Here is a 25,478-nt window from a genome sequence, read left to right as displayed (position 1 = left end):
AAAGGATACACCAATTTCATGAAACCATTTCTCGCTGAATCTATCTGTCATCTGTCTCCCCAGAGCAGACCAGGTTCCACTAGTCTCATTTATTTTTGTGAACTCTCCTAGCCCTCCCCGCCATGGCCTAGAGAGAGAGTCCGCTCCCAAATGGTGATTCAATATTACCCTGGCAGAACAAAGCAAAGGCAGGCCTTTCATGTGTGGGGACATGAATAACACATATGTCCCAGAGGTGGGCAAGCCAGAGATTAAGCACACTTCTCTCACGTGACCTTTTCTAAGAGGCCAAGTGCTGTCCTAGCTAACCCTTACGAGCTGTCTTGGAGGGCGGCAGACATGAAGGGAAGTGGCCATGGACCAAGTGGGCTACAAGTCTACAGACTAGCCCCTTCACCTACCACATGTGCATTAATTAGCCCTGAGGGCAGGTCTCCAAAACTTCCCCCAAACAAAGTTAGGGACCACATCCACGAGACTAGTTTCCACGGTGACAGTGAAGTTATATGTGCGGCCTTTATCAAAACAATGTGGAGATGTGTGTGGATACACAATAGTATCAGAGAAATGTCAGCTACTCCAGGCAGTAGAGGAAGCTACACATCTGTGCCAGGCTGCTGTTGGCTGTCCCGGGACTTGTTATCAGAGAGCATTGATAAAGGAAGTGTTCTATGCCAACTTCCAAATCCCCAGGATAACATCGCTGACAAGCAGCAGAGGACAAGCTTCACCATTCCAGCAAAGCTGCTTCAATCATCTACTGTTCGGCTGTCCCTACCCCAGTCCGAAATGACTGATTAGAAAGCCCAACGGAGCTGGCCAGTGATCAGATCCGGGCCAAAAGCCACATGGAATGGCAGCAGAGGGCAACCTGAAACCTTGGGCTGGACCCAAGGAAAGGGTAGCCATCTCCTCATTTATTACTAAGCAAACTATTTGTTTTAAAAGCACATCGAATGCCGATCCACCTGGGCCCACACTCCTGACATTTAGAGTTAAAGCAGCATATAGACGGGGATTAATTCTCCTTCATAAATATGAAATAATAAATTAAGGACGAAAGTGCACTGAAAGACCGCTTCAGGGGCTAATCTTTTAAAGGGCGGCAATGCTTCGCCGAGCCAGACTGCCTGTTAAAACTGTAAATCAAGGGCCACCAGCTAGGAGATCTCTCTTGCCCAGACCTTTTGGGGCCCTCTCTGGCTGTGAGAAGGTGAGGGGGGCTTGGGCATGGGTTCTGCTCAGGAGTGTGGGGGAGGAGAGCACTTTTCCCTCACCAGGCCTGGCCCTGGAGACCATTCACCTGTCTTCACTTGTTCCACACATGCGGACCCTTTCGCTGTTCATCCAGCTGTGAACGTTCCCATACAGGGGAGTTGCTGAAAGCATGTCGTCCTCTCGGATGGCAGCTTGGCTTCAAGCGTCTAGTCTGTTTAAAAAAAGATAGGGGGGTCCCCAAGAGGTTAGCTAAAGGAGAGGCACTGGAGAAGCAGAGAAGGCCTCTCTCAAGGCGATTCATGCAGGATGCAGCTTGTGCCTGAGGATTGTCTACAAATGACCAGGAGCCAGCAACACATCTGACCCAGTGATTGGGGGGAACAGGCTCAGTCTAACAGGAAAAGCCCATCCAAGCCACAGACAGCTCTCTACCTGCCCACACTTTTGCCACACAAAGAAGCCATATTTGAGGAGGGACTGGGGATACACGGGGCGCTAGATCACTGGCAAAATGATCCCTCCTCTCGGCGTGGTAGAAGGAGTACCGGTGAGGTGGAGGTAGCAGGTTTGGGACTCACATTAGGACGCATTGTTAGGACTGAATTTCCAAGCTGTCCTGTGTATGACCCAAAGATCGAGGGTGAACGAGAGAGTCCAGTGGGCTGGTGAACCTCTCCACTGAAGCCCTGGATTAGATTAAGCACCTAACAGGGGTGGTTTTGCCTGGGAGCTGCAGGGGGAGGCAGCTGAGTAATTCAATGACGCCTGCTCGCTGGGGACAAGAAATCATTAGCGCATAAGTCTTTGCAGCCAGGGCTGATGCTGATGGGCTCCGAGTAGCTGGCACACAGGAACAGGCAAGCCACCCATTTTCCACATCATGGGAGGAGGAGGCTGTGCCGTGCGGGGGAGGCTGTGCGTGTGTGCGGGGGTGGGGGGCGCGTAGGGGCTGCAAAGGAGCCCAGACCACTTCCCCCACTTACCTTCTCAGCCCACCGCCCCCACCCACAGCACATTCTAGTTTGCTGCATGAGTGAAGGGTCAGGACAAGCTGCATTTTATTAACAGGATTATCACGGCGCGTGATTTATCCTCGTGCAGGATTTTAATTGCTCTTTGGAGGTTGAGCCGTTTCTTTTGACTGCGCTTCAGCCCATATCCTGCTGTTAAATGCTGGGTTAATAAGTAGGGGAGCCTTTAATGCCTGGGACCGATGGCCCTCGGCAATTCCCTGCTCACAAACACATCTCAGTTTCCCTTGTCCAGGACAGACCACGGCATTTTTCCACGGGACCCAAACCTGAGTGTGAAATAATTGGTGTGCAGATAGATCATCAGGGGAACTTTTCTCTCTCCTCCCTCACACACCCACCCACACAGTTTCCGAAAGCCCAAATGTTCCCTTAAGTCGACACATTTCCTTTGTTAGCAGGAGAAAATATGCAAATGCTTGCTTTTACACTTTAGCACTGGGAGAAGCAGACTGCCAGGTCGGTTGGGTGGAGGCACCCTGTCCAGGGACTTCTTCTGCCGGGGACTGGGGTGGGGGCAGGGAGGCTGGGGAGGACCGACTCCCAAGCTCGGCTATGCTCCGTTCTTTGTCCTAACTAGGTCTTTTGTCCAGCAGCAACCCCCACTGGCCCCCAACCATAGAACAACACGCACCAACACAGCACGCACAGTTAGAGCTCAACAATGAAGCTGGAAGAGGAGGACGGGCCCTGAAGAGGCCAGAATCGGTGGAGGCATCATGGGAATGGACTTGGTCGAAGCTGTTTTCCTAGGAAGGGTCTCTTTCTCCAGACAGGGGAACGAACTCCAAATGGCTTAGCCATGGTGCATAGAGGAAGTGACTAGGGTGTTGCAGAAGGCTGTGGGGGGTGGGGGGGGGGGGGGCTGTCCACCGTTTTCTGTCCTCCAAATATACAGGGAACGCCACCCCACCAGTGCTGGAAAGACCCAAGACCTGTTCCACGAGTGTCTCTTTCCTGAGGATCTGCTGCCTATTCTCACAACAAAAGGAAGACGTTGTGGGTGGCCTCATCAAGTAGAGCGCCATTGCTTGGTGCTGGTGTCCTGGACAGCAGTCTGCAACGGAAACCACACCATGCCTTCGTGGAGCACTGATCGAGTGCAGAAATTCCACTGGAAACGGGAACTCCACAACCAATACCCAGGAAAAAGAGCCTGCCTAAGAAAAGTCCAAACTCCATGCTCCAGTTCCTCAGTCGGCCTTCCCTTGAAACCCAGCTGCCTCCTACATACCTCCCTAAGTGGTCTGTCCGCCTCGGGAAAAGTACCTCAGGGAACCTCAAGGAGGAACAGAATCAACTTAGGGAATGCCTGCCGCCTTCCCCACAGAAGCATCTCCAGTCCCTTCGCTTTTCCAGAAAAGGCCACCTGTACTGTGAGGCACCTGGGATAGATGAGAAAACGGAGGCTTCCGCCCCTCTCTGGAGCTCGTCCTTCAAGATTTTCAATATTAATGTCACAGATAAATAGCATTAGCCATCAGGCTGAAGCGCCCGTCACACACGGGGTCAGACCGAGAGCTAAGGCCTGGAGTGCATCCCAAGGCTCCTGTGTATGTGGCTGCCAGGGAGGGGGCTGAACGGAGGGGAGCCGCACTGTGGACTATGCACACATGTGCATTGGTGCTTGTGCACACTCGTGTACACACACTTACAATCTTTAGCTGCTCCGTGAACTTTTTGTGAACTATTTAAGAGTGGAGGTCTGTTGGACAAACAGCGGCGCCACTGCCAGCCATAATTTCATTGCAACAAGCTAAGGACTTTTAACTCTTCAGGTGCCTGGCCAAAGAGGAGCAGCGTAGAAAGGGCCAATGGCTGGGATCCTGTCTGGCAGGAGGCCCTTCTCGAGGGTGGCAGACAAGGGCAGCTCAAGCCCCCAGCAGGAACATAATCAGCAGAAGCATCCTGCTTCCACTAAACCATTGAGGAGCAGGGATTACCATCACTCAAACTCGTGGGTGAAAAGCCAAAAAGAGAGCAAGAGGCAGAAAAGAGCAACACTCAACTCATCCCATTCACTTTCTAGAAAGTGCTAGTAAAATGGCTGGGGCTTTGCTTTCTACTGCTGAGGCAAAGTACTTCAGAACTGACTTTGCTGACCCTTGGCTGTGGGATGTGGTAGAGAGAATACAGAAGACCTCAAGGCGCTTGGCTGCTATATGTAAGGAAGAGGTTCACATTTGCCCCTTCTTCCACATACAGGCTATGCCTCTCCAAGTGCCAAGATGTGTGAAGTCACTCATGAAATAACACTTTACAAGCACCGGCCTGTTCCGAGGGCAAGTTGCTAGCTTTACCTTGGCTCTGAGTTTTAACCCTATCGCCAGTTGTGGAGAGAAAAGCAAGGGCGAGGAAGGAAATGCCAAGAAATGATGGCTCAGAGAGCCAGGCAGGGAAGGCTGTCTGATTCTTACGGAACAGGTTGATTACTAACTGCAGTATCTGCCTGCTGAACATATGGGTCTTGGGTACCCACCATGTCACAGCCACACATGGTGGGTGTGTGGTCGCAGCTCCTGGTACTGGGTTTAACCGGAGTCGCCTGGACAGTCTTTGAGCAATCATTTGCTCTAGAGCCAAAGGTTGTGGCTAGAGTATCCAAGCTTGGCCTGAACACAGGGGAGAAGGACCTGACTGGCAGAAGAGGGTCACAGGGACCAAGATTAGATGCTGTCCCTCCAACCTTGGCATCCTGGAGAAGGAGCATTGCTTTCCTTTACGAAGAGACAAGAGGTGCCAACACTGTAGATCCAGGAAAAGGACACACGTTCCTTTTTTCAAAGACAAGGTCTCACTGTTCTGGCTAGCATGGGACTCAAGATTTATCTGTCTTTGCTGGGATTAACGTCACATACCAGCCCGCCCAATTTACCTGTTTCTTCTTCGAGGGCATCCATCTAAGATTTCCCCTGCAGACAACAGGGAGCAGACTGAGGGAAGGGTAGTTAGGGCTCTTAACTTCCTGTCCCCTCCACTGCTAGCCCACTACGGACAGGCCACTGTCACCCTGCCCCCTGCCCCCACAACAGGAAAGCATGGCTCCCGACCAGTGGCTAGGAAGACATGATGAAACCTTTCCACTCAAATGCTGCCAGAGTCCCTTCTTTGAAGGCTTTTGCTCCATCCCGCGGGCAGGGCAAGTAGGACATAAGTAGCCTGGTCTCAGCTCAGTGTGCTAGGGAGGGGTCTCTTGAGAAAAGCAGCCTCGCCTCCTCCCATGCCTGGTTCTCTTATGGTCATCACAGCTCCCGCTCTCCCCCTCACCCACCCTGTGTCCCTGGGCAGGTGGCCGAATCTCTCCAACCTTGGTCCCCTCTGTAAATATTTGGCACCGTGTTTTCCAGAGGCTTCAGCTGCACTATGGACTTGAGTTTTGACGGGCAATAACTGGAGCTGGCCATGGTTAACCCCAACAGCGTCTGACTCCACTAGACACACTGTTCACATTAAGTCCCAGAATGGCTACACGGTCTTTATCGCCGCCGGTGCCGTGCTGAGGAAGGAGATCCAGAGGGGCCAGGCTGGGGGGAGGGGACGACAATGACTGGTGTGGATTTCACCCAAGCCTAAAGCTAGCACCAGCCCTTCCTGGGGTTGCTCCAAACCCAGACTGAGTCACAGCAGCACCACACTCTGGGTGTCAAGGAAGGGAGGGGGAAGAAGTTTCTATTTTAGAATGTTGGGGGGAGGGCCTATGTGGGGGTGGGAAATGAAAAGAAAATGCTTTCCCGGATGTGCAATGCAGGGCGGGTCCTCCTGGGCTGCTTTCCCAGGTGCCATATAGCTGATGAGTAGGGGACCCTCAAATTGCTCCCCGGTCCTGGGCTATGTTAGCACTGGAAGCGTGGTCCAGGCTGCCCAGGTGCAGACTTCAAGCCACAAGCACCGGCTCTGTTCTGTGGACGTCACCACCCACAAGCCCCAGTTTTCCATCAGTAACAGGCTAAGTCAGGGAGCAGAAGGGGGAGAGGGACAAGGCTTGCTTGCGCAGACCTGATCTCCCCAGCTCCTTCTCGAAGCTCTGGGTCACAGCAGAGCCACCAGGGGGGGAATAAACGTGGCCCTCGGTGGCAGCCCTGGAAGCGAGGAGGAGGGGCCCCCCTCCACGCCTCTACGGGTCTGCAACAAAGAGACTGTCTTTCCCAGTACTGCTGGAGCGCACTAATCCCTCTGCCCCTCCTCCCGGTTCCGGCCAAGGTCCAGCAGGACTGGCCAGGGGTCCCCTCGGGCCTTCCAGAAACTCTACCATTCTCCCTTGGGCAGCCACCCTCCCGCAAAGACCCTGTGTTCTCACGGGACTTCCAGGGTCCCTCTGCCGGAACCTCCATCACTCCTTTGGGCCTCACCACGAAATTTCAGACAGAAGCTAACTTTTGAGTGGGTTCAGGCAGACTTGGAGCCCTCAAGGGAAATGCTCAAGCCCACCACAGAGTCGGGACTATAAACCCTTCCTACCTTCCAACTACAGGGCTGCTCCTCTGGACCCCCCCCCCCCCGGGCCTTAGGAAGACGGGAGCCAAGTATAGCCTACAGTAAAATGGGACAGGTGTGGGGCCCTGTATAGGGCTGACCCCGAGAGTCTATCCAAAATGGGCTGATGGTCATACATTGTCTACACTAGGCAGAGCCCCAGCTCCTGGGATCAGATTTAGCGCTGCTCCCAAATTAAGGACAGAGATGACTTCCCCTCTCCCTTCTACAGGGCTGGCCAGAGACTAACTGGTTTTTTGTCCTTTCTCTTTCCTTCAGGTTGTGCCACACCAACTAGTCAGTGAACTACATGTCCACCCAAAGTGCAGGTGGGGGAAGTCAGTAGTGAGAGTTCCTTAAAAAGGAGGTGGATCCCCCATGCAAAACCTAGGAAGCTCCAACCCCAACAGAGTTCAGTCCCCACTAAGGAATCCACACAACCTGGAGAGGAATCCTAAATAAATGCCCCATATCAAGGCCATAGTAGTATACACGTCTCCACTAAAGTTCTGTATAAACGAAACACATTTGACGTCACTCCCCACTACAAAAAGTAACAAGTTACACGGAAGGCTTCCCCTAGTAAGCACAAGGGGACTTCTTAAGGAATTAAGACGTGGAAAATGCAAGGGTCCTGAAATTTGCATGCAGGCTTCTTGCTGATTGTGCAGAGCCTGAAAATCCTGGGGAGGCTAGGGGGGGAGAGCCAAGAGAGGGACATTCACTGTCTTTACAAGGGACAATAGGAATTCCATGTCTGCTGCTCAGTCTTGGAACTCAAAGTACCCCCCAAACAAAGCCATATAGATGGGGATCCACGAATTTTTGTGGCTGTTCAGAGCTTAATTACTCCTCCTTGATCCGTGGGACTAGACACGACACCGCCAAGGTTAAAATGCCCCAACAGCGCTGAGCAGATGTGAGCGAGCTGGCAGACACGCAAATGAGGCCTGCCTTGGAGCTCCATAACAAGTGACTAATACATTGCATATCGTTGAAAGAAAATTATTTTTCTCTAATTTGCATTTGCTTGGGGGGAAAAAAAGCCAAGCGAGTCCCTCCTTGCAAGCATGAGTCTAATCCTGGAAATAGAGCCCGGCTGCTTTAAGAGAGCTGGAAGGAGGGAAAGACTGCCAGTGTTTTGGCGTGGCAGCCTTGTTTATCTTTCCGCCTTTCCTCCAAGGCGAAACTCGTTTTGCAAGCAACATTCCTACAGAAAATGGCACACGTCATAAAAAGAGACCAATTTATAGAACTGGCACCGAAGTTCATGTATCACTCCAGAAGCATCTCCCAGCTCCCCAAGGGGGATATGTAGAAGTCCACATTAAAACTCAGCATGTTTACTTTACCTGGGGGAGGGGGTGGGGAGTATCTAGACTCAGCCACCCTGCAGTGTCCACCCAAGGGCCAAAGTCACCCAGAAGGGGAGACTATAGAATTAAGTCAGCCTGAAAAGATTCTCTATCTCCCACGGCCAGCCAGGGTTTAGAAAGCTTCTTTCAACCCTGGAGTTCCTGGGGGGCAGGAGTGCCTGCTGCTGCTTAACTCTCAGCTTGCTCCAGGCCACCTAAGAGGCAGACCCAAGTTCTTGACCATCTCCATCCACAAGCGGGGAGTGCTGACCATCACCAACTGTTCTCCTTTCCGTCCTGGTGCCTTTTGTGGCTGGAGCTGAAGGCCGATGTGCCCTGACAAGGGGAGGTTAGGAGATGTGTTCGGAGAGGTGTGAGTCCACATGGAGCTGCACCCCTTCCCCTGAAATGCAACTCCTCTGGATCCTGAACCCACACACTGGCAGCCTGAGGAACAGTGCCCGGCGGCGGCGGCGCCCCGAACACAGCAGCCGCCTGTCTCTGACTGGTCTGAATAGGGCCACTGCAGAGGAGGCCTTCAGAGCCTCTGGAATCCCCAGAAAGCCTTCAGTTAACAGTGCATTCTTTCCACCAAGCTTACTTAGGGCTGCTGCTTGTTTCCCCAAATCTTGCAAACTCTTGTCACAAGCCGCTGAGGACCTAGGTCCAGGGATCTTGGCCAACCCCTGCAGACACAGACACACCAGGCCCCCTGGGCCTTCTCCTGACACCTCTGCCTAACAAGTTCCCTAAACCACAACATATAAACCGGTCCACACCCTCACCCCACCCTTGGGAAGTCCTTAAGGTGCGCGCTGGGGATTGACTGGTGACGGGATGTGGCCCAGCTTTCTCTCATCCGAGAGCGCCAGCCACAAAGTGGTGGCCACCTCTGCGGCTCCTCCGCGGGCCTGCATAGTGCGCGCTTTGTGTGAGTGCCGAGGAGGCGCAGTGCTGCTGCTCGCGCGCGCGCCAACAGCTGTCACATTATTTGCACTCGCTGTAAACAGCCTTCACATTCCCCCCTTACCACATAGTTAAAGCCAGACTAACAATCCACAGTTAGAGATCAAACCAACAACAGCAGCATTGTGTCTGCCTTCGCCTTCGCACCAAGCCCAGCAGCTGGCAGGTTTCTCCAGAACAAGGGACCCTGGCTCTCCCCCCACCCCAGCCCAGCCCTCCGGGCTCTAGCCAAGGCCAGCTAAGGAAGCATGCGTTTTCTCGGTGCAGTTTGTTAGAGCCCGAGAGCACCGCCATTTCGCAGAGATTTCGCTGTGGTTTATCAGCCCTCTCCCAGAGTTTGAGCCTCTGGTCGAGTCTGCGGAAGCGGCATGGGAAGAGAGAGCTCACACTCCTAGGCCACTGGGCCAAGGGGCCAGGCTGGGTCTGTAATAGGGAGGCCTGCAGCTCTCCAAGTTGTCACAGAGGCTGGGCATGTCTGCGCTCTGTGCAGGCCCACAGAGATCTGCCTCTGGTCTTTCAGAAATTGCCCAACGCATCGAATACTTACTGGTCGCCCCACTGATCAAAATGTCTCCTTTATGATTTTTGGTTAAGTTGAACATTTCCATAATCGTCATTATTAGCGCAAATTACACGCCTAATCGGTCCTTAAATAGATTTTAATTAAATAATCATACAAGGCTCATTTTATGACTTAAGAAAGGCATTACTTTTCGTTAGAAACTTTCCACCAGGATATGGAATAACGACAGACAAATACTTGTTCTTTGAAGAGCACCAATAACCAAGGGGCCGAGTAGCCTGTAGTAGACCCTGTTTTACCTTCCAAGTGGAAGCTGGGAGCCGACACACTAGAGAAGCTTAACCGGGCTCCTAGGATGGGAGGGGAGCTCTCTTTCTCCTCAGTACTACTTTTGGCTCTTTTTTTTGGACAGTAGAAATAAACTGCCGCTCCATCTGGAGAGATCTCTCCAGCTAGTGGGTTTGTAGACCACTTTCCCCACCCCCACTCATTTTCCACCCCAGTCACTGTGGAAAGCAGGCAGTCTGGGCTTGTTAAATGCTGTGTAAAATGCTGTTAATAAAATAATAAATGCAAAGGATGGAGGCTGCTGGGTCCATGGGTGTTTTGACTGGAAATGCCTTGGCACTTGTCATGTGTTTATGGGAGGGCAGACAACTCCAAGGATTTACATAGTTTGAACATTTTTGTACTTCATTTATCCTTTCCTAAATGACGTAGGTCCTGAGCTATTTCAAGTTTGCATTTGTACAGAACTGTGAAATGCCTAGGAGTTTCTCCAATTAAAGCAAGTTTTTCAATCAGACTCAGAGCTGGAACATACTCTTGCCTGTGTCCACCCTCAGCCTCTTGGGCTTGAGAAAACAAACATGCCAGAAAACAATCCTAGGTCCTCAAGATCCTCACCTCTGCCCCCTCCTGAAGGGCCCCCAGGGCAAAGGTTATGGAGCCTTCAGATTCCGGGCAGCTGGGCTCCACAGTGTGGCCATCACCTCCGCAGTTAGGAGCATCCTGTCCATACACTACCTCTAAAATAGTGAGCTAAAACGAGGGTAAAACTGCTGGCCTGGTACAACCCACTGCTCCCAAAACAATGTCAGCAAAGGCTGGAAGGCCTTCCTTCGTTCGTTCCTCCCTTCCTTCTGTGGAGGGACCAGGGATTCGTGCCTACTGAAGCTCTTTCAGCACAAAGGCTTTTAGGGAAAGAAGGGGAGGGGGAGGGAGGGCTCCTGTTTCAGAGCAGGCATCCCCTGAGAGTCAAGAACCAAGTGTAGCTTCAATCAAAAGCTGACTTCCCCTGTGGGAGTCGAAGAGGAAACCTGATCACAGTAGCTTACTACCGCCCTGGATCCATACAGGTCTGGTTTTCTTCTCGTGCTAGTAATTTTTTTAAATACATATCGATATAAAAGAAGCCATCTCTGGCTGACTTTATTGAAAACCACATCGAGCCTTCCTAACATCCGGACTTAATCCCTATCAAACCACAGCACCTCTGGCCTCTGCAGCAGGCCATCCCTCCACCTCTTCCAACGAGGACTTCTCCTCCAGCAGCTCCAGTCCCCCCCCCCCCCGAAATAATGACTGGAAAACTTGCCAAACGGCACCTAGATACCAGTTCTGGAATCAATTCCTAACCATATAATGATCCCACTTAGAGAGAAAAAAACCCAAGTCGTTGCATATGGAATCCCTTAAAGGCATAAGGCAAGGAGACTCTAACAAAGGAAAGAGGAGCCCACATAGGCTGACCCAGAGGAATGGCCCTGGGACCCTGGCCTAGCAGGTCTTGAGGGCAATAGAGAACTGAGGAGCAACTTACAGAAACATGGGCAGTCATTCAGGGCAATTATTAACCCTCTGGGCCTACTATGTGCCAAGCATTGTCTTTGATCCTAAAGGTAGATAATTATTCCCAGTCATACAAATGAAGAAATGTACCGAGGTGCAGAGGCCATAAATAACTTGCCCCCAAGGTCACATAGCTAGCAAAAATGGGCGGGCCATGGTCAAACTCAGTCCTGGAGTTGCGGAGAGGAGCCAATTATTGGTCTAACTGTGTCATCTGAAACTCCCATTTTCCCATACTGCCTTCACCTCAGAGAAGTTGGTAAGTTTTAGGTCTTGCGTATCAAACACAAGGTAAAGAGCCAGCGCATGAGCCTTACGTAATTCATCCAGTATGGGCCAGAGCCATTTCCCCAAAACATTACAGCAATCTCTAAGGCCACTGAAAAGGCTTTCACAATCGCCCCCCCCCCCCACTACCAATCTCTCACACTGAGATGCCCCAGTGTGAGGGCCAAGGCTCCCGACAAGGTACCACATTCCCTCGGGGTGCCAGCCTGCAGCAAGCCTGAGTAGGTGGCCTGGCCTCTCTGTTCTCAGGGAAAATGCCGACTACTGGTCCTATGGCTGAGATTTCCACCCACGACTTGCCACATGATGCAATAGATTATCTAGATGGAGCAAAAGGCCTTCGGAGGTGCGCCCATGTCTATCTACCTCCCAGAAGGCTCCAAGAAAACACCCTAGGAACCGTAATGAAGTGGGCGCGAAAATACCAGCCGAGTGGCTTGCAAGCTATCAGGCCCTATTGGACATTCCAATGTTCCTATCAAAAGCCAACCTCTGACCGGGACAAGCTGGAAGACTCTCCTTTTCCCAACCTTTCCTCCCAGAATACGGTCTCCAAACCTTAGTGCCCCACATCCTCTCCCTACTTCCTCCTGATGTTTAGACCTACTCCAGGCTTTCAGTTGCTTTTGGAACTTAATGTTCGCCTTTGCTCAGTGAGGACTACTTGTTGGGGCACTGGACACCTGCTCACCTGCTCACGACGGCCGGCCCGTTTCTGGAGCTGTGCCCCAGGAGAGCCTCTGAGACCCTGGCAGTGGTAGGGAGAGGGGCTAGGTGGAGAAAGACTGCACACTCCCTCTGTTCACCAGCCCAGTGGCCAGGCGGCCCAGCTGACCTGGCTCTCAGCCAGCCCTCCGCAAGTGGCTTTCTTTCTCTTTGAAAAACTTTCCAGCCTTGGCTAGCCGGCCGAGTTTCCAGCTCCCACCTACCCCGGCTCGGAACTGGCCTAGCATGCCGGAACTTCTAGGGGTGACCCCCTGTTCCTGGCACTAGGCTGGCCCGCAGACACCTTCTCCCCTTCTCCCTCTCCAATACAATCCACCCCCGATCATCAGCCACCTGGAGTCCGCGGCTTCCCGAGCAATTGCCATCCAGCAGAGCTTGCAACCATGGCTTCCTTCGTGAGACAACTGTCCACAGTCCTACGGGTGCGGACCCACGGGCCTTGCGTAGGTGGAGGGCGGTGGAGGGCGTGCTGAGCCCCTAACACATTCACACCCACACAGTCTACCGCTCCAGAGGGGGAGGGGAAGGTGCAAGGCGGGAAGGGAAAAGGGCTGCCTTTCCCCCCACTTCTTCCTTTCTCTCTCTCTCTCTCTCTCTCTCTCTCTCTCTCTCTCTCTCTCTCTCTCTCTCTCTCCAGATTTTGGTGTCCCTGGCACCACAGCAAAGGCCTGACAGAGCCAGAACAATAGAAATGGGAGGTGGGAGTGCCGGAAATGGTGCAGGAAGACCCCCTATAACCCTATAAACCTTCCCCCTGCCTTATAGTTACCGTTACCATTAAAAGACCTGGGGCCTTCACTGCAATTGTACCTTTTTATAACTTTTCCCCTAAACTCGACTCCCTTTCCACATTCTGAAATCACAAGGCAAAGATATCCGGGACAGCTGTAAACTGCCCCCCAAGCTCCGAGAGCCTCTTACCTGCTCTGCCCCGGCAACCTACCCTGACTCACCTCCCTCCCCCAACAGTTCCCCTGGTTTGCACCTAGACAATAAATTTAGTTTAATTTAGCTTCCGGTCTTTAATTTTAGCAGGTCTCCTTTTTGCATGCAAATCAATATGGCAATTACCATCTAAAAGCTCGCCCAGCCCCGGGTCAATGTAAATTGATCATTGTCCGCCTTCCACAAAATAACACGGGAGTCTGCGGTGCATAATGAGATTATACTGGAAACTGTCTTTTAGATCACAAATTATATTTTATGCTGTCAGGATCTTCTCGGAGTGGACTTCTCCATTTGTCTAATCGTGGGGAACCCAGCCTGTGGGTGCTGGCTAGCAATACTCAGGCTCTGGAAAAAATAAGTGGGGACACACCACAAGAATCTAGATTGAGAAAACACAGAATTGAGCTTGAGCCCAGAATGGGAATCTTCAGAAACAACCCCCATAAGAGCACCATTAAATACTACCCCGCAAAATGTCAGATGTCCCTTCTGAATTTGGGGAGCAGTTGGGGAAGTGGCCAGTGCACACCTTGGGACAAGTGCTCAAGATAAATGGGGTGGACAGAGGTCTTACACTACAGCTCTTCTGGGTTCCTCAGCTCCACCACCTAAGCCTCTCAGCAGGGAGGCCATCTCCGCAAAAAGATGGGATCCCATTGGCCATCAACACTGACCAAATTCCTCTGACGGTGGCCAGCCAAAGTCTTCCTAAATCTGCGAGAGGCCCCCATTAGACCGGATCCAGACTGTTCCAAGAGACTCCTCGGCAAAAAACACTGCATTTACACTCTTCAGCGACTCTCAGGACACCCCTAAACAAAGGGCCTTCCTAGCTCCTTTCAGAAAAGCGGTGGGATGCAGCCTTGAGGATGGCCCATGAGATTCCCCAGCCTGCCTGGCTAGGTGTCTGGATGAAGGCTCCTCCAGGAAACTAGGGAGGCATTGTTAAGTAAGGGCTGCTGGTTGCTCTTGCGAACTGTGTTAAGGTTGGGGCAGCACTCGGGCCTTTCTGAAGGCTGCCGGCCTGCACAGCCCAGCCCTGCCCCGCCTGGCCTGGTCTCCACCCAAGTGTGATCTTCCCAATAAAAACTGGAATTCCTGACTGCGCTTAAACAAAGAGGGAGGGAGGCAAATCGGTGCCCCGAGCAAACTAAGCCCTAGCAGGAGTTTACATGCCCTTCTGGGGTCACTGAGGCGCCTGCTAATGTACCCAGCACAGGTCGTCCCAGGCATGGTCTCCTCCAGCGGGGAGGAAGAATATAATGAAAGCATACCACTCGCTCCTTTATTTCTCCCAGAGGGCACGCTTCTTTGGATTCTTTCTCGGTTCAAGCCCAACACCACCTTCGCCAACAAGACTTTACCACAGTCTCACATCTTTCTCCCCACCACAAAGTAGAGAGCTACTGCTTTTTCCTTCACTTTCCAGCCACCCAAGGTCAAGAACTCTCATCCTCTTTAGAAATCCTGCTACCTGGTCAGTAAAGGCAAGAACTAGAAGTCATCCTAAACAAGGGCCATCACCAATTCGGGAGCTGCTTTACCATTTTCTCCTGCCCAAACACATTATTGCCTGAGAATGTGTCAATGGAGTTGCCCCCGTTCTTACTTTCAATCAATCTCACTAGGCGAGAAGTCTTCCTCAAGGCAAAGGGCTGCTCTTAGTAACTGGGCCCCTGTATCTAAGCACAGGTATGCATGCATACGCGTGCCTTTTGTGCTTTTTTCCAAGTGACCGTCTTCACATCTTTAAACTGATTTTTTTGTCTTTGCAACACGGAAATTCTGCCCCAATTTCCAGCTTCACAACGTCTATAGTTTTTCTTTTAGAGTATCACTATACATTTCTGCATTTGCACAGCCATGTTTATATTCCTCTAGGTCAGTTCTTTATCTCTTGTTCCATTAGGACATAGGAACCAAAGTGTCTAGATCTGGCCCAGCACACATCATTCTGGGGTACATCTTAATCTGAGCGTTCCTCCCTACTACTTGGCTTCTTTGACTATCCCTGTAAAGCAGTTCATTTCCTGGCCAGACCAGCATGGCTTTGCAGTTTAAATGTAAATAGAGGGGCCTTAGACCACAAATCTTTAAGAGGAAAAGACGGGAGGGAATAAGTTAATTATCTATAGGGGGACACACCCATCAATATCCAGCCCTGGAAAGAACTAAATTAATGTATGCTGAGTGGCATTAAGTTTTAGACCTTTGATACACAAATGATGGATTTGTTAAAGTGTCCAGACCATCTCCTATCTAGGTCGTCTCCCTGTACATGTCTGATTATAACTGTTCACAAGTTCATGGTTAAGTGTTTATATATGGACAGCTCAAGGAATGCTGTGTTCTCCCTCCAATGCATACATACTGTCCTTACTGGCCTGGCATTTCAGGCTCAGGGCCTTTAATAGGCAGCAGCCTGGCTGGGTCAGAGCCTTTGCCCAACTACCTTCTCTCACTTTGAGTCTCCCCTACACACGCCAGTTCCTCTAGGAAACAGGTTTTCATAGCCTGCTCTCAACTCAGATCCTTAAGCGAGGGTGCCCATTTTGTGTTCACAGCTCCCCGGATGAGTACCGGGTTAAGCTAGTTACTGTCTAGCAGCTGCATCCGATTTGTGAAAGAATCGCGGATGCACACCCAGAAGAGAAAGGAAAACAGTAGTAGGTCTAGACCTCAAGGCCCACACCCCTGCGGACCACTCGACTTCCAGTCACTTCTACTAGACTCGTCACTCTTCCCCCATCAAACTCTTTACCGCACTTAAAGGGTTAAGAGAAACCCCCCGCAACCTGCCTTCTACCCGGCTTGCTGGGCCCCCGCAGGCTAGCTTTAGCTTGCTCGCTCGCCGCTCTCGGGAGTCTGCTGCCATCTCCACTGCCGGCCCCCTCCCCCGTCCTTCAGCCGGGAGGGAGTCTGCATGCCTGTCTAGACCGATCTATCACCCGCACACCAACAACACCCGCGAGAGCGCGGAGACCCCGTTCAGGTCCCCCTGGCCCGCACGGTTCACAGCGGACGGAGTCCAGCGAGCGTGACGGCGCCTGCGGGCTAGCGGGTGAGGGTCCAATAAGAATCAGGCCGCCCCGAGCGCCCTGCTAGTCTTGCCCAGACCCTACCCACTGCGTTCGCACCAGCCCGGCTACCCGGGCACAGTCACAGCTCTGCGCGCTGGGCAGTCCTATTTTTATCTTGTCTAATCCCAAACTGGGCGGGGAGCACAGGCGTCGTGCTTAAAGAACAAGAGATAGGCGAGGGAGGCGGGGAGGAGCAGCCAGGCAGCAAAGCCAGCTAAAGCGAGTTAAAGACACAGTGGAGGCGACCGCGAGCAGGAAGAAAGAGCGGGCTGTGTGGACCTCGCGGCGCCGCACGCAACGCGCCGCCCTGCGAAGTTATATTGGCCCGCCAGCTGTCCCTCGCTGACCACCCCTCCCCACTTCCCAGCGGCACTCTCCGCAGCCCGGACCGCGGGGGCCCGGGCTGTGTGGGAGGCGGAGGCCAGGCCGGCCCTGCAAAGGGCTGGAGAGAATCGCTAATGAGCTGTGCGGCCCATTGATCCAGAGAACACTTCCTAATTAACTCTCAGTCACCTACTGGTGACAGCGCCTCAAAGGACAGCGCTGATCGAGCCCCAGTCCAGACCTACCCGCCCAACGCCTGGTGACCGAGCCCCGCGTGATCCCCTAACCGCAGGCAATTCCTGTACGTAGTGTACACTCTAGCACTGAAGGCCAGCCTCAGATTAAACCTGGACGGCATATCAATCATCCCCCCTCCGCGGAGTTCTACGCGACACAATCCAACCCAAAATAAACACCAGAGCCAACACTGCAACCCAGACTAGGTAACAAGTCCGGGATGGAGCGGGAAGGGCCGAGAAGCGAGTATTTCCCAAGTGTCCACATACAAACGTCGCTGAGGTCGACAATTCAAATACCTTCCACACAAGCAATTCTGTTGGTAAAACCGAATCCAGCACCTTGTACAGGTCGATCTCTCCCGGTGGTGTCCATTTCCAATGCCACAGGAAGTGTCAGATGGCTAGAAATACCCAAGTCTGTCTACTCACCACCCACCACCTTCTGGGGTGGGCTATTTCCTCGTTTTTTGTTTTTTTTTTAAACTCCCGGTCCATTTTTAAGAATATTTTTTTTTCGCCCAAGGGACTAACCTTAGAACCTAATAGCAGTACTCCTCTCCTAGCCTTCTCTCAATAAGGGTGCGCGAGGAGGGGGTTACACAGTTAAACCCCGGACTGTCTAGTCTAGACGCAACCAGGCAGTACGAATACCTATTTGAAGAGCGCTGGTTTCTTTTTGAGGTTTGTTTCTAAATAAACATAACCCTCCTCCAGTTCCTTCTTCGCTTTCCCATTCCCCCAACCCCCACCCTCCAGACGCCGGCGGCGCGCGCCTTCGCGCGCGGGCACTCACAACGTCTAGCTGGAGGTCGCGGACTTCTGGAAAAGATTCATTAGCAGCAAATTAAGCCTCGCTCGGCCTCGGCTTAAAGGCGGACAAGCTCGGTCGTCTTCGGGACATGGGTACGTGTTCCCGGGAGCAACCGGGCAGCCAGAAGTCCGCCGGGACTACACGTGCCACTAGCCGCCCCAGTACAGGGCGCTCCTAGGCTCTCTTCGTAAACAGCGGGCGCTCGTCGCCACCGCCCTGAGCCCCCGGGTTGGTGGCGGCGGCTCTGCAGCGCAGCCTCCCGCCTGCTCCAAGCGCTGGCCCCTGGCCGCCTCGCCCTCCCCGCCTCGGCCGAGGATCGCGCCCGGTGCGCAAGTTCCTCTTCGCCCAGAGCCTCCGCGTCGCCCGCCCTCCGAGTGGGACCAACTTCCTCCGGCCGCAGACTTTCACACGCCCATCAGGGCTCCCACCGGGCTCCCCACTGCCCATCAGAGGGCTGGGGGCTCTGCTCGCTCCCCCGCCCCGTGCCTGCTCCCACACAAGCAGTCCAAACCGGCTCCGGAGGGCTCGGAACTTAGAACCTACCCCAAGGACGTCTCCCAAAGGGAGAAGATGGGAGGGGGTCGAATTTAGAATCTTAAAAGAACATTTACAAAACAAAGCGGCTGACCTGGCAGGCCCGCGGACTGGCCCAGTCCGCATCTCCGGCTCTCCATGGATTCCTAGTAGTTTTTTTTTTTTTTCCTCCTAAATCCACGTGATTCACGCCTTGGGGCAAGCCAAGGGAAAAAAAAAAAAAAAAACAACAAACCCGGGACTCCCCTCCGGAGTTGCGCGACGACGGCAGGTAGAGCTCGGCTCGGTCCGAGGCGCCCGCCGCACACACACACTAGCGCACGCACAAGCCGTCGTTCCACTCGGAGGCACCACCGGCCCCTGGAGAGGCCAGACGAAGCGGCGGCGGCGGCGGCGGCGGCGGCGGCTGGGGGTTTTTACAGTTCTTTTCCGAGTCGAAAAAGAAAGCAGACGGGAACCCGCCGCCTCCCCTTCCTGCTAGCGAGGTAACGCCGCCGAGCCGAGCTTCCCAGCTTCCAGCCCAGCACTCCCCCCGCCAACCCCCACCCCGCGCCCGACTCCCGACGCTCGCTCGGCGACGACCGCGCTCCCGCGCAGACACACGGAGGCTGCAAACTTCCACTCGCTGAACTCCCCGTCCTCCGAGCCCCCTCGGGAGACGGCTGGTCCCCCGTCGAGTCCCTCCCCCGCCTGGTGCCCACGCGGGGGCCGCTTAGCTTGGCTGCATTTTTAATAACTTACAGTTCTGATGTAAAAACGAAAGCGAGCAAGGTAGCTAAACCTCCCGACGGGGGTCTACCGGAGTCGGAGGAGAAACACTCTTGAGGGTGGGAGTCCCGAGGGACGGGGTCGGCTGCCGTCCCCCGTGCGCCAGCCCGCCCGCGGCCTCCCCGGGGAAAGGTGTTCTGGGCACTGACCTGAAATCCCCAGTCGGGAAGTAGGCAGGGAGCCTGCGATCCGGAGCTTTGAAGTTTTCCCCGGAGCGGAGTCCAGGCGGCGAGGGGGATCCGGGGGCGGCTTGCTGGGTGGGTGGACGCGTGCGGGGTCGGAGGAGGACGGCTACGTTAAGGAGCGGAGAAGGAGCCGGGTCGGGGAAGCGCAGCAAGCAGCAAAGTTTGCCTTCCCCGGCTGCCCGCAGCCCGCTCCCGGCGCCGCGCTCGCCCGCTCGCTCGCTCGCTCGCCTCCGTGTCCCTCTGCAGCCAGCCGACTGCCCCCGGGGTCGGCCCGGCGGAGGGGTGGGCTCGGGCCGCGCGGGGGTGGGGCGGGCCGGGCCGGGCCGCAAGCCTCCGGGCAGGTGGCGACGGCCCCGCGCGATCCTCTCCTCCCGCAGCTGGATGGACCGGGGCTCCGGCAGCCTCAGCAGCTCCCGCGCCGCCGCTGCCGCCCGCGCTCGGGCAAGAGCCCCAGCGCCATGTTGACGGTTCGCCGCGAGCGCCCGCTCGGGCTGGGTGTGTGTGTGTGTGAGTGTGTGTGAGCGAGTGTGTTGGCCAAGTCGTCCCCGCGCGGCGACAGCGCGGCTCGGGCTCTCGGCCCGGCGGCTCGCGTGCTCCCCCTCCGCCGCCGCCGCCCGCCCGCCCGCCTCGCTCCCGCTCTCGGTCGCGGTCTGGGTTCCGGCGCGTCTCCCCCTCGGCCGAAGAGCTCGGTCGCCGTTCAGCCCGGAGCGCGGCTCTGCCTCACCTTGCCGCTGGGAGCCCGGGCTCCGTCTGCCGCCGCACGCCGCGATCCCAACGCGTCCCCCCTCCCAGGTTCCCTCCTCTTCCTCCTCCCCCTCCCTCCGCCCGCCCTCCTCCCTCCCAACAGCCGCCTCCCCTCCCCCCTCCGGCGCAGCGCTCGGGCGACAGCCGCCCGCCCGCCCGCCGCCGCCGCCTCCAGCTCTCGCAAGTTTGAGCTCCCCAGTCTCCGCTCACCCTCCGCTGCGGCGCCTCCTCGGTGGGGTTTCGGGAGGGGGTGATTCCCCGGGAAAAGGTTCCCCCGACTTTCCCCGGCCCTCACCGATTCCCACCCGGGTGCATCGGGGGCTCAGCACATCCGAACCCCGAACCACCTGGGTGGCGGAGTCGTGTCGTCGACCCCCCACCCCACCCCGACTCCACCGTCCTCTCCGTCCCAGCTCGGGCCGAGTTGGCTATTCACGCCCAGCCGGGGCTCACGTCCTAGGGGAGTGGAGACCGACTGGGGAGGCGGCCAAGGCTAGGTCGGCCAACGGATGGATCCCCGGCCCCAAGAATGGGGGGCTGCGGGGGCGGCTTTCCCTGCTGCGCGCCTAGACTCCCCTTGCTACCCAGAAGGCCAGTGGAGGACCGCAATTACCATAAAGCGCCTCGCACTCCTCTCAGCCAAAGCTGTCAAACCCCAGAGGCAGGCGCCACCGCCGCCTCGCGCCACCAGTGCTGCGCTCTCGGGGCCTCGCGTCCCCTCCGAGACCCAGCCCAGCAGAGCCGGAGTGCTCGCGGGCGTCCACCTACCTCACCTCGCCCCTTCTTCCCCGAGGAGCTCCACGTAAACACCAGCACCGGCAACAGTGGCCGTTCCGCGTCCTAACTCCGCGCGCCCTTATACAGACACACACACCCCGCCCCCCGGACGTATCGATTGTGTGGGAATTGTCGGGGGCGGGGGCTGCTCCTGGGGGCACCAGGGGGTGGGAGGGCCGTAAAGGGATCTGGGATGCGGCTGAGTTCCTCCCAGTTCTTTAGCATTTCCCCGCCCGGCCCTCCGATGGCTGGAGGGTCTGCCCTCATCTCTCACCTCGGCCTCGTGAGAGGATCTCCCGCGTTTTATTTTACTTGGCCGGGAACAACTTTTGGCTTCACCGTTCAGCACATAAATTTCCACTCGGTAACGTCGTGCAGATCCGGGCTCGGCGGCGGCGTACAGCCTGCGCCCGCAGCAGTTCAATTCAATTGACACGTATTGAGCCTCTACCGCGCACCCGGAGCAGCTCTGGGCGCCAGAAGGGGGAAGGGCAGGCAAGCGAAAGGGGGAAGCCGAGAAGCGAGGTTCCGGCCTCCCCGGAGCGCAGAGCCTCAAGGGCGAACCCAGCTCCGCTCCGTGAAGCTGGCGGGAAGGGAAGTCAGGGCACCCAGGCTGGGAGCTCTGACACCGAGGCCAAAGGTGACCCTATTCGGTGGTTCTCTGGGGTCTTTTGATTCTGGGAAGGGGGTGGAGTATCTCCTCTGCCTAGGGACAGGATGGTGCAGGCCTGATGAGAACCAAAGTCCGAAATGGAAGTGGCTAGTAAACCCACACGGAAAGTTTTTAAATATCCTGGAGCGTCCACATGCCAAAAAAATAATCAAAAGCATCTCAAGTTGATTACTAAGTCAAGGTCAAGGCCAAAATCATCTCTAGCTAGAAGATATTTTCCCTTTTAAAAATGAGGCCCACTACTGACTGTGGGACTGATATTAGGTGCAATTTTATTCATTCTGTTTTAGTTCTCAGCACATAGTTATAAAAACAGCCCTTCTCAAAGCAGAAGTGAAACATCTCTACCGTTTGAAACCCGAAACTTGGAGCAGAATTAAATCTTCATGCTCCAGAGCTGCTTGTAACAACTGATGCAAAAGACGGCAGGGCAGGCCGGCCAGGGAGCTGTGCCTAGCCATGCTGGGCTGCTAATGCGTCCAGGACCCGCGCCTGCAGAATGGAATGCATGCCCTTTTTCTTCCTGGTCTTTCTGGGGGATGGGTGTCTCTGAAAGCTAATCTACACGTTTTTTTAATCTCCTGTAACAAGCAGAAAGACACCTGGACTATTATGCTGTAAAGCTATTTTTTATAAAGACGTTTTAAGGCTAGACATTAAAAGTTATTAGACTGAACGCATGCGAGTTACAGACACAGCTGGGGGAAAAGGCCGCTGGTTGTGTGTTGTGGCAACATTTCTTTATGAAGCGACTCCTTTTATTCAAAACAAGTCTAAAATAACCGGGAAAGCTGGAGTTGAGTATTTGTGGGGGAAACTCTGAACGCGGTTCCAGGCAGAAAGGCCGCTGCGCCGCTGTGGGCTGGGCAGGAGGGCTGGCCTGGGTGAGCAGAAGAGCAGTGCCAGGCTCGCCCGGCCTGCACCGCAGAAGCCCTGGCTCCATGCCCAGCCAGCCACCTTCTCTCCCCCTCTTCTCACCTCCCAACTCTCCCAGGAACAGGCCTTTCCCAGAGTCCGAGTCACTTTAACTGTCCAGAACTTTTGGAAAACCCAGGAGCCGAGCACGGCCCCGAGGCCTCTCTGAATCCTAGGGCCTCCAGAGACGGCCGACAAAGGGGTCTGTTTGTCTAACTTTAAGTCCTAGAACTAAAGTGAATGGGGGGGTGGTGAGGGTGAAGGGGCCTTAGAGAGGGCTGAATGCTTGGAAATTTGATGCTGGAGACAAACAGGCCAGTAAATTTGCCTTTGGCGTAATTTGTGGCAGTAACCCCCTCTCCTTTAAGGGAGTCTCTACGGTCTCTACTGGACTCTACGGTGTTCTCCAAAGGGCTGGTGGGATTAAAGGCTCTCTCTTCCATCTCCTAGGATGTGTTTCCCAATTCCATAGGGTTTAAAAAATACCTTATTAAGGAAGTCCTAAGAGGCACACGCGCAGAGTGTGTGTGTGTGTGTGTGTGTGTGTGTGTGTGTGTGTGTGTGTGTGTGGTGTTTCTGATTCACTGAGAATTCAAATGTGAGATCTTCCCCAGGTCCCCTAAGTCACACCTATTGGCCTGGTTAGTGGGAATTGTTGCCTGTGATGAGAAAGCTGTCGAAAGGCAGTCCCATCTTGTGTCCTTACTCAGGGGGTCGCTACCAGATCCCGAGGTGCCCCGGGTCTACCACGGATGCTCAAGGTCTGGCTCTTCCTCTGTTCTCTCAACTGCCCTCTTCCACGTCCCTTTGGAACTGACCCGGTGTCAGGCCGCCAGTATCCCCTGCCCTCCGAAAGGGGAGGATTTCAACAAAAGCAGAGGAATAGATGGAGTGGACCAGCAAGTGAGCGCAAGGGAGGGGAGGCCCCGTAGCCAGCTGAAAAATAAATCAGCAAGGAAATGAGAAGTACTCCGAGGTGGAGCTGCGGAGGCTGCCCCTCCCCCACTGGCCTCATATCCTCCCCCCACCCCCAAGAAAAGGTCTTGTGATTACAACATATGGCTGGACTTTAGGCTCCCAGGCCTTCTCCGGCTGCAGATTCTAAGCAGGCTCTGTAACTGGAAAAGCAAACTGGAGCTTCTGGGAACAAACTTGAAACCTGCCTGCCCATTTTGGATTCTGCTGACTACAAGACCTGCCAGGCTTCCACCAGTCGGGCTACCCCCAGGCCTGGAGTAAGGCCTTGCATCCAGTCATGAGGTCCTACCTGCAATTAGGGGTACTCTGGGTTCCCAACTGTGTGTATGGTTGGGGTTCATTTATGACAAGTATGTGTCGACTAGAAATCCTAGTTCTGTACGCCTCCTTGGTGTTCTCTGGCATTAGATATTGGAGTTACCGGAATACTCCGCACTTGAATGGTAAAGATGATACATTTTAGTTAATGTAATGTGAGGGAAGTATCCTGTTAATGTTAACTGTCTTCTCAAAGCATCCACACACCCACAGTTACAGTGTTCCAGTCTTCCAGTCACTTTGTAAATGAACTCCAGGCTTACCCGGGGCACTTAAAACAACAACAAAACCCACAGGCTGAGGGGGAGTGGGGGGAGACCAATCTAGCTCATCCTCTTGCCTTCCTTTCAAAACTTAGATGAAGTAACGATTGGAAGCCTATCCTTGACCCTAAGGATTTGACTAATTGTGAAATATTTAAAGAGAGCTGCCTTCCTGGGCAGGAAACTGCTGGATTTGAAGATGGACAGAATAATTGCCTTTGGAGAGTTCTAGGCTGTCTGGAGGTGGAAGGCCCAAAGAACAGAACCAACGTGGTTCACAGAAACAACATCAGGAAATTCCTGGTCTAGGCTACATTTAGGTCAGGCGCTGAACTCTGGGATCTCAACGTCCACACTGCTGTTGCCAAAGGCTGACTGACTGGGTGTTGACCAGATGGTGGGGGGGGGTGGCTTCGGGGAAGGGCCTGGCCCCTCCTTCAAAGCCGGATACTCCTACAGATCAACCCCATACTACCTCCAGGCCCAGGGTCTTGTTTAGCTAGGCTCGCTAGTGCATATTTTACCCTGCGTGGGGGCGGGGATTCGTGAGAGCTCAAGAGAAAGGGGGTAGATAGTTGTCCTTGCACCCAGCATACCTGCTTCCCCACACCAGTCTGTTAGCGACCCCACAGCCCCCATGCCTCGATGGAGGGGAGCAGGGATGCGGAGTGGTTTGCATTGCGAGAGGCCTGACAGAACCTTCCGCGTGGGGCAGCAGTAGGGGGAGGCTAATGCATAATGCACAGCGCCTGGAAGCCTGGCCATTAGCGGCCTGTCGGTGACACAGACAAACGACTGAGAGGGAGGAGATCCAGCAAGCTCTGGAGTTTAAATATACCAGCGTGGAGGGGAAACGCCATGATTTAAAAGTGTGTGTTTGCAGACACCCGCATATATTTTAATGATTTCCAGCAGGCTGCAAGTCCCAGCCTTACATCCCGCACGCTACCCACCCCCCCAACGGAGGAGATGTGTAGAGAGGGGATGAAGGTGGAGGTTTCAGGGAGAGACCCAGTGACAGTTGGGGGGGGGGATGAAGGGGAGAGCTTGGTAAACAGGGTACTGAGAAAAAGAGGCCTTGAGAAGGTGTCCGAGCCAAAGCCACACGCGTTTTTGTTTCATTCTTTTAAAAAAGAAATCTGGTCCTGGTGCCTTCCAGCTGGGACTGGACCCTCTGCACTGTATGAGAAAGGCCTAAGGGAAAGAATAAACTCCGTCACCGTCTTTCCCCCAGGACCCCGCATTTTTTGAATCTTCCTGTTGTACTGGCAATCCAGAGACCTCCTTCCTGCCCGTTTAACACACCAGTGTTTTTTAGCAATTAAGGCGAGAAGGGGGTGGGGATAAAGATAAGCCAATTTTTTTCCGCCATGCAAGTGTGAAAGATAAGATAAGGCTAAGCTGGGGCAAAGCGGCTGCTTACAACCTCCCCTCAGCGATTTTGATCGGTCACTTCTTATCTCGAAAAAATGCTCCTTTCGAAAACTGCA

At 54.3% G+C, this 25,478-nt stretch overlaps 1 protein-coding gene across 8 annotated transcripts in view; it reads right to left on the bottom strand.

Annotated features, from left to right (window-relative positions):
- Positions 1-25,478, bottom strand: part of Bcor (BCL6 corepressor) — a 120,901-nt gene that overhangs the window by 24,189 nt on the left and 71,234 nt on the right. For 4 of the 8 annotated variants that reach the window (XM_028875932.2, XM_028875937.2, XM_028875936.2 and 1 more), the window contains exons 1-2: positions 19,285-19,483; positions 1,304-1,429 (exon numbers count right to left, since the gene is read on the bottom strand). In XM_028875932.2, the coding sequence (XP_028731765.1) occupies positions 1,304-1,389 (86 nt within the window). In that variant the 5' untranslated portion in view covers positions 1,390-1,429; positions 19,285-19,483. Of the gene's footprint in view, positions 1-1,277; positions 1,430-19,284; positions 19,484-20,044; positions 20,096-25,478 lie in introns of those variants that run through there. The other 4 variants (XM_028875934.2, XM_028875933.2, XM_037199413.1 and 1 more) reach the window with 3 other exon arrangements.

Source organism: Peromyscus leucopus, chromosome X, assembly GCF_004664715.2.
Source record: "Peromyscus leucopus breed LL Stock chromosome X, UCI_PerLeu_2.1, whole genome shotgun sequence".
Lineage (NCBI taxonomy): Eukaryota > Metazoa > Chordata > Mammalia > Rodentia > Cricetidae > Peromyscus > Peromyscus leucopus.
Note: the sequence above shows the minus strand (reverse complement) of the source record. Positions and strands in the feature narration are given on the sequence as shown.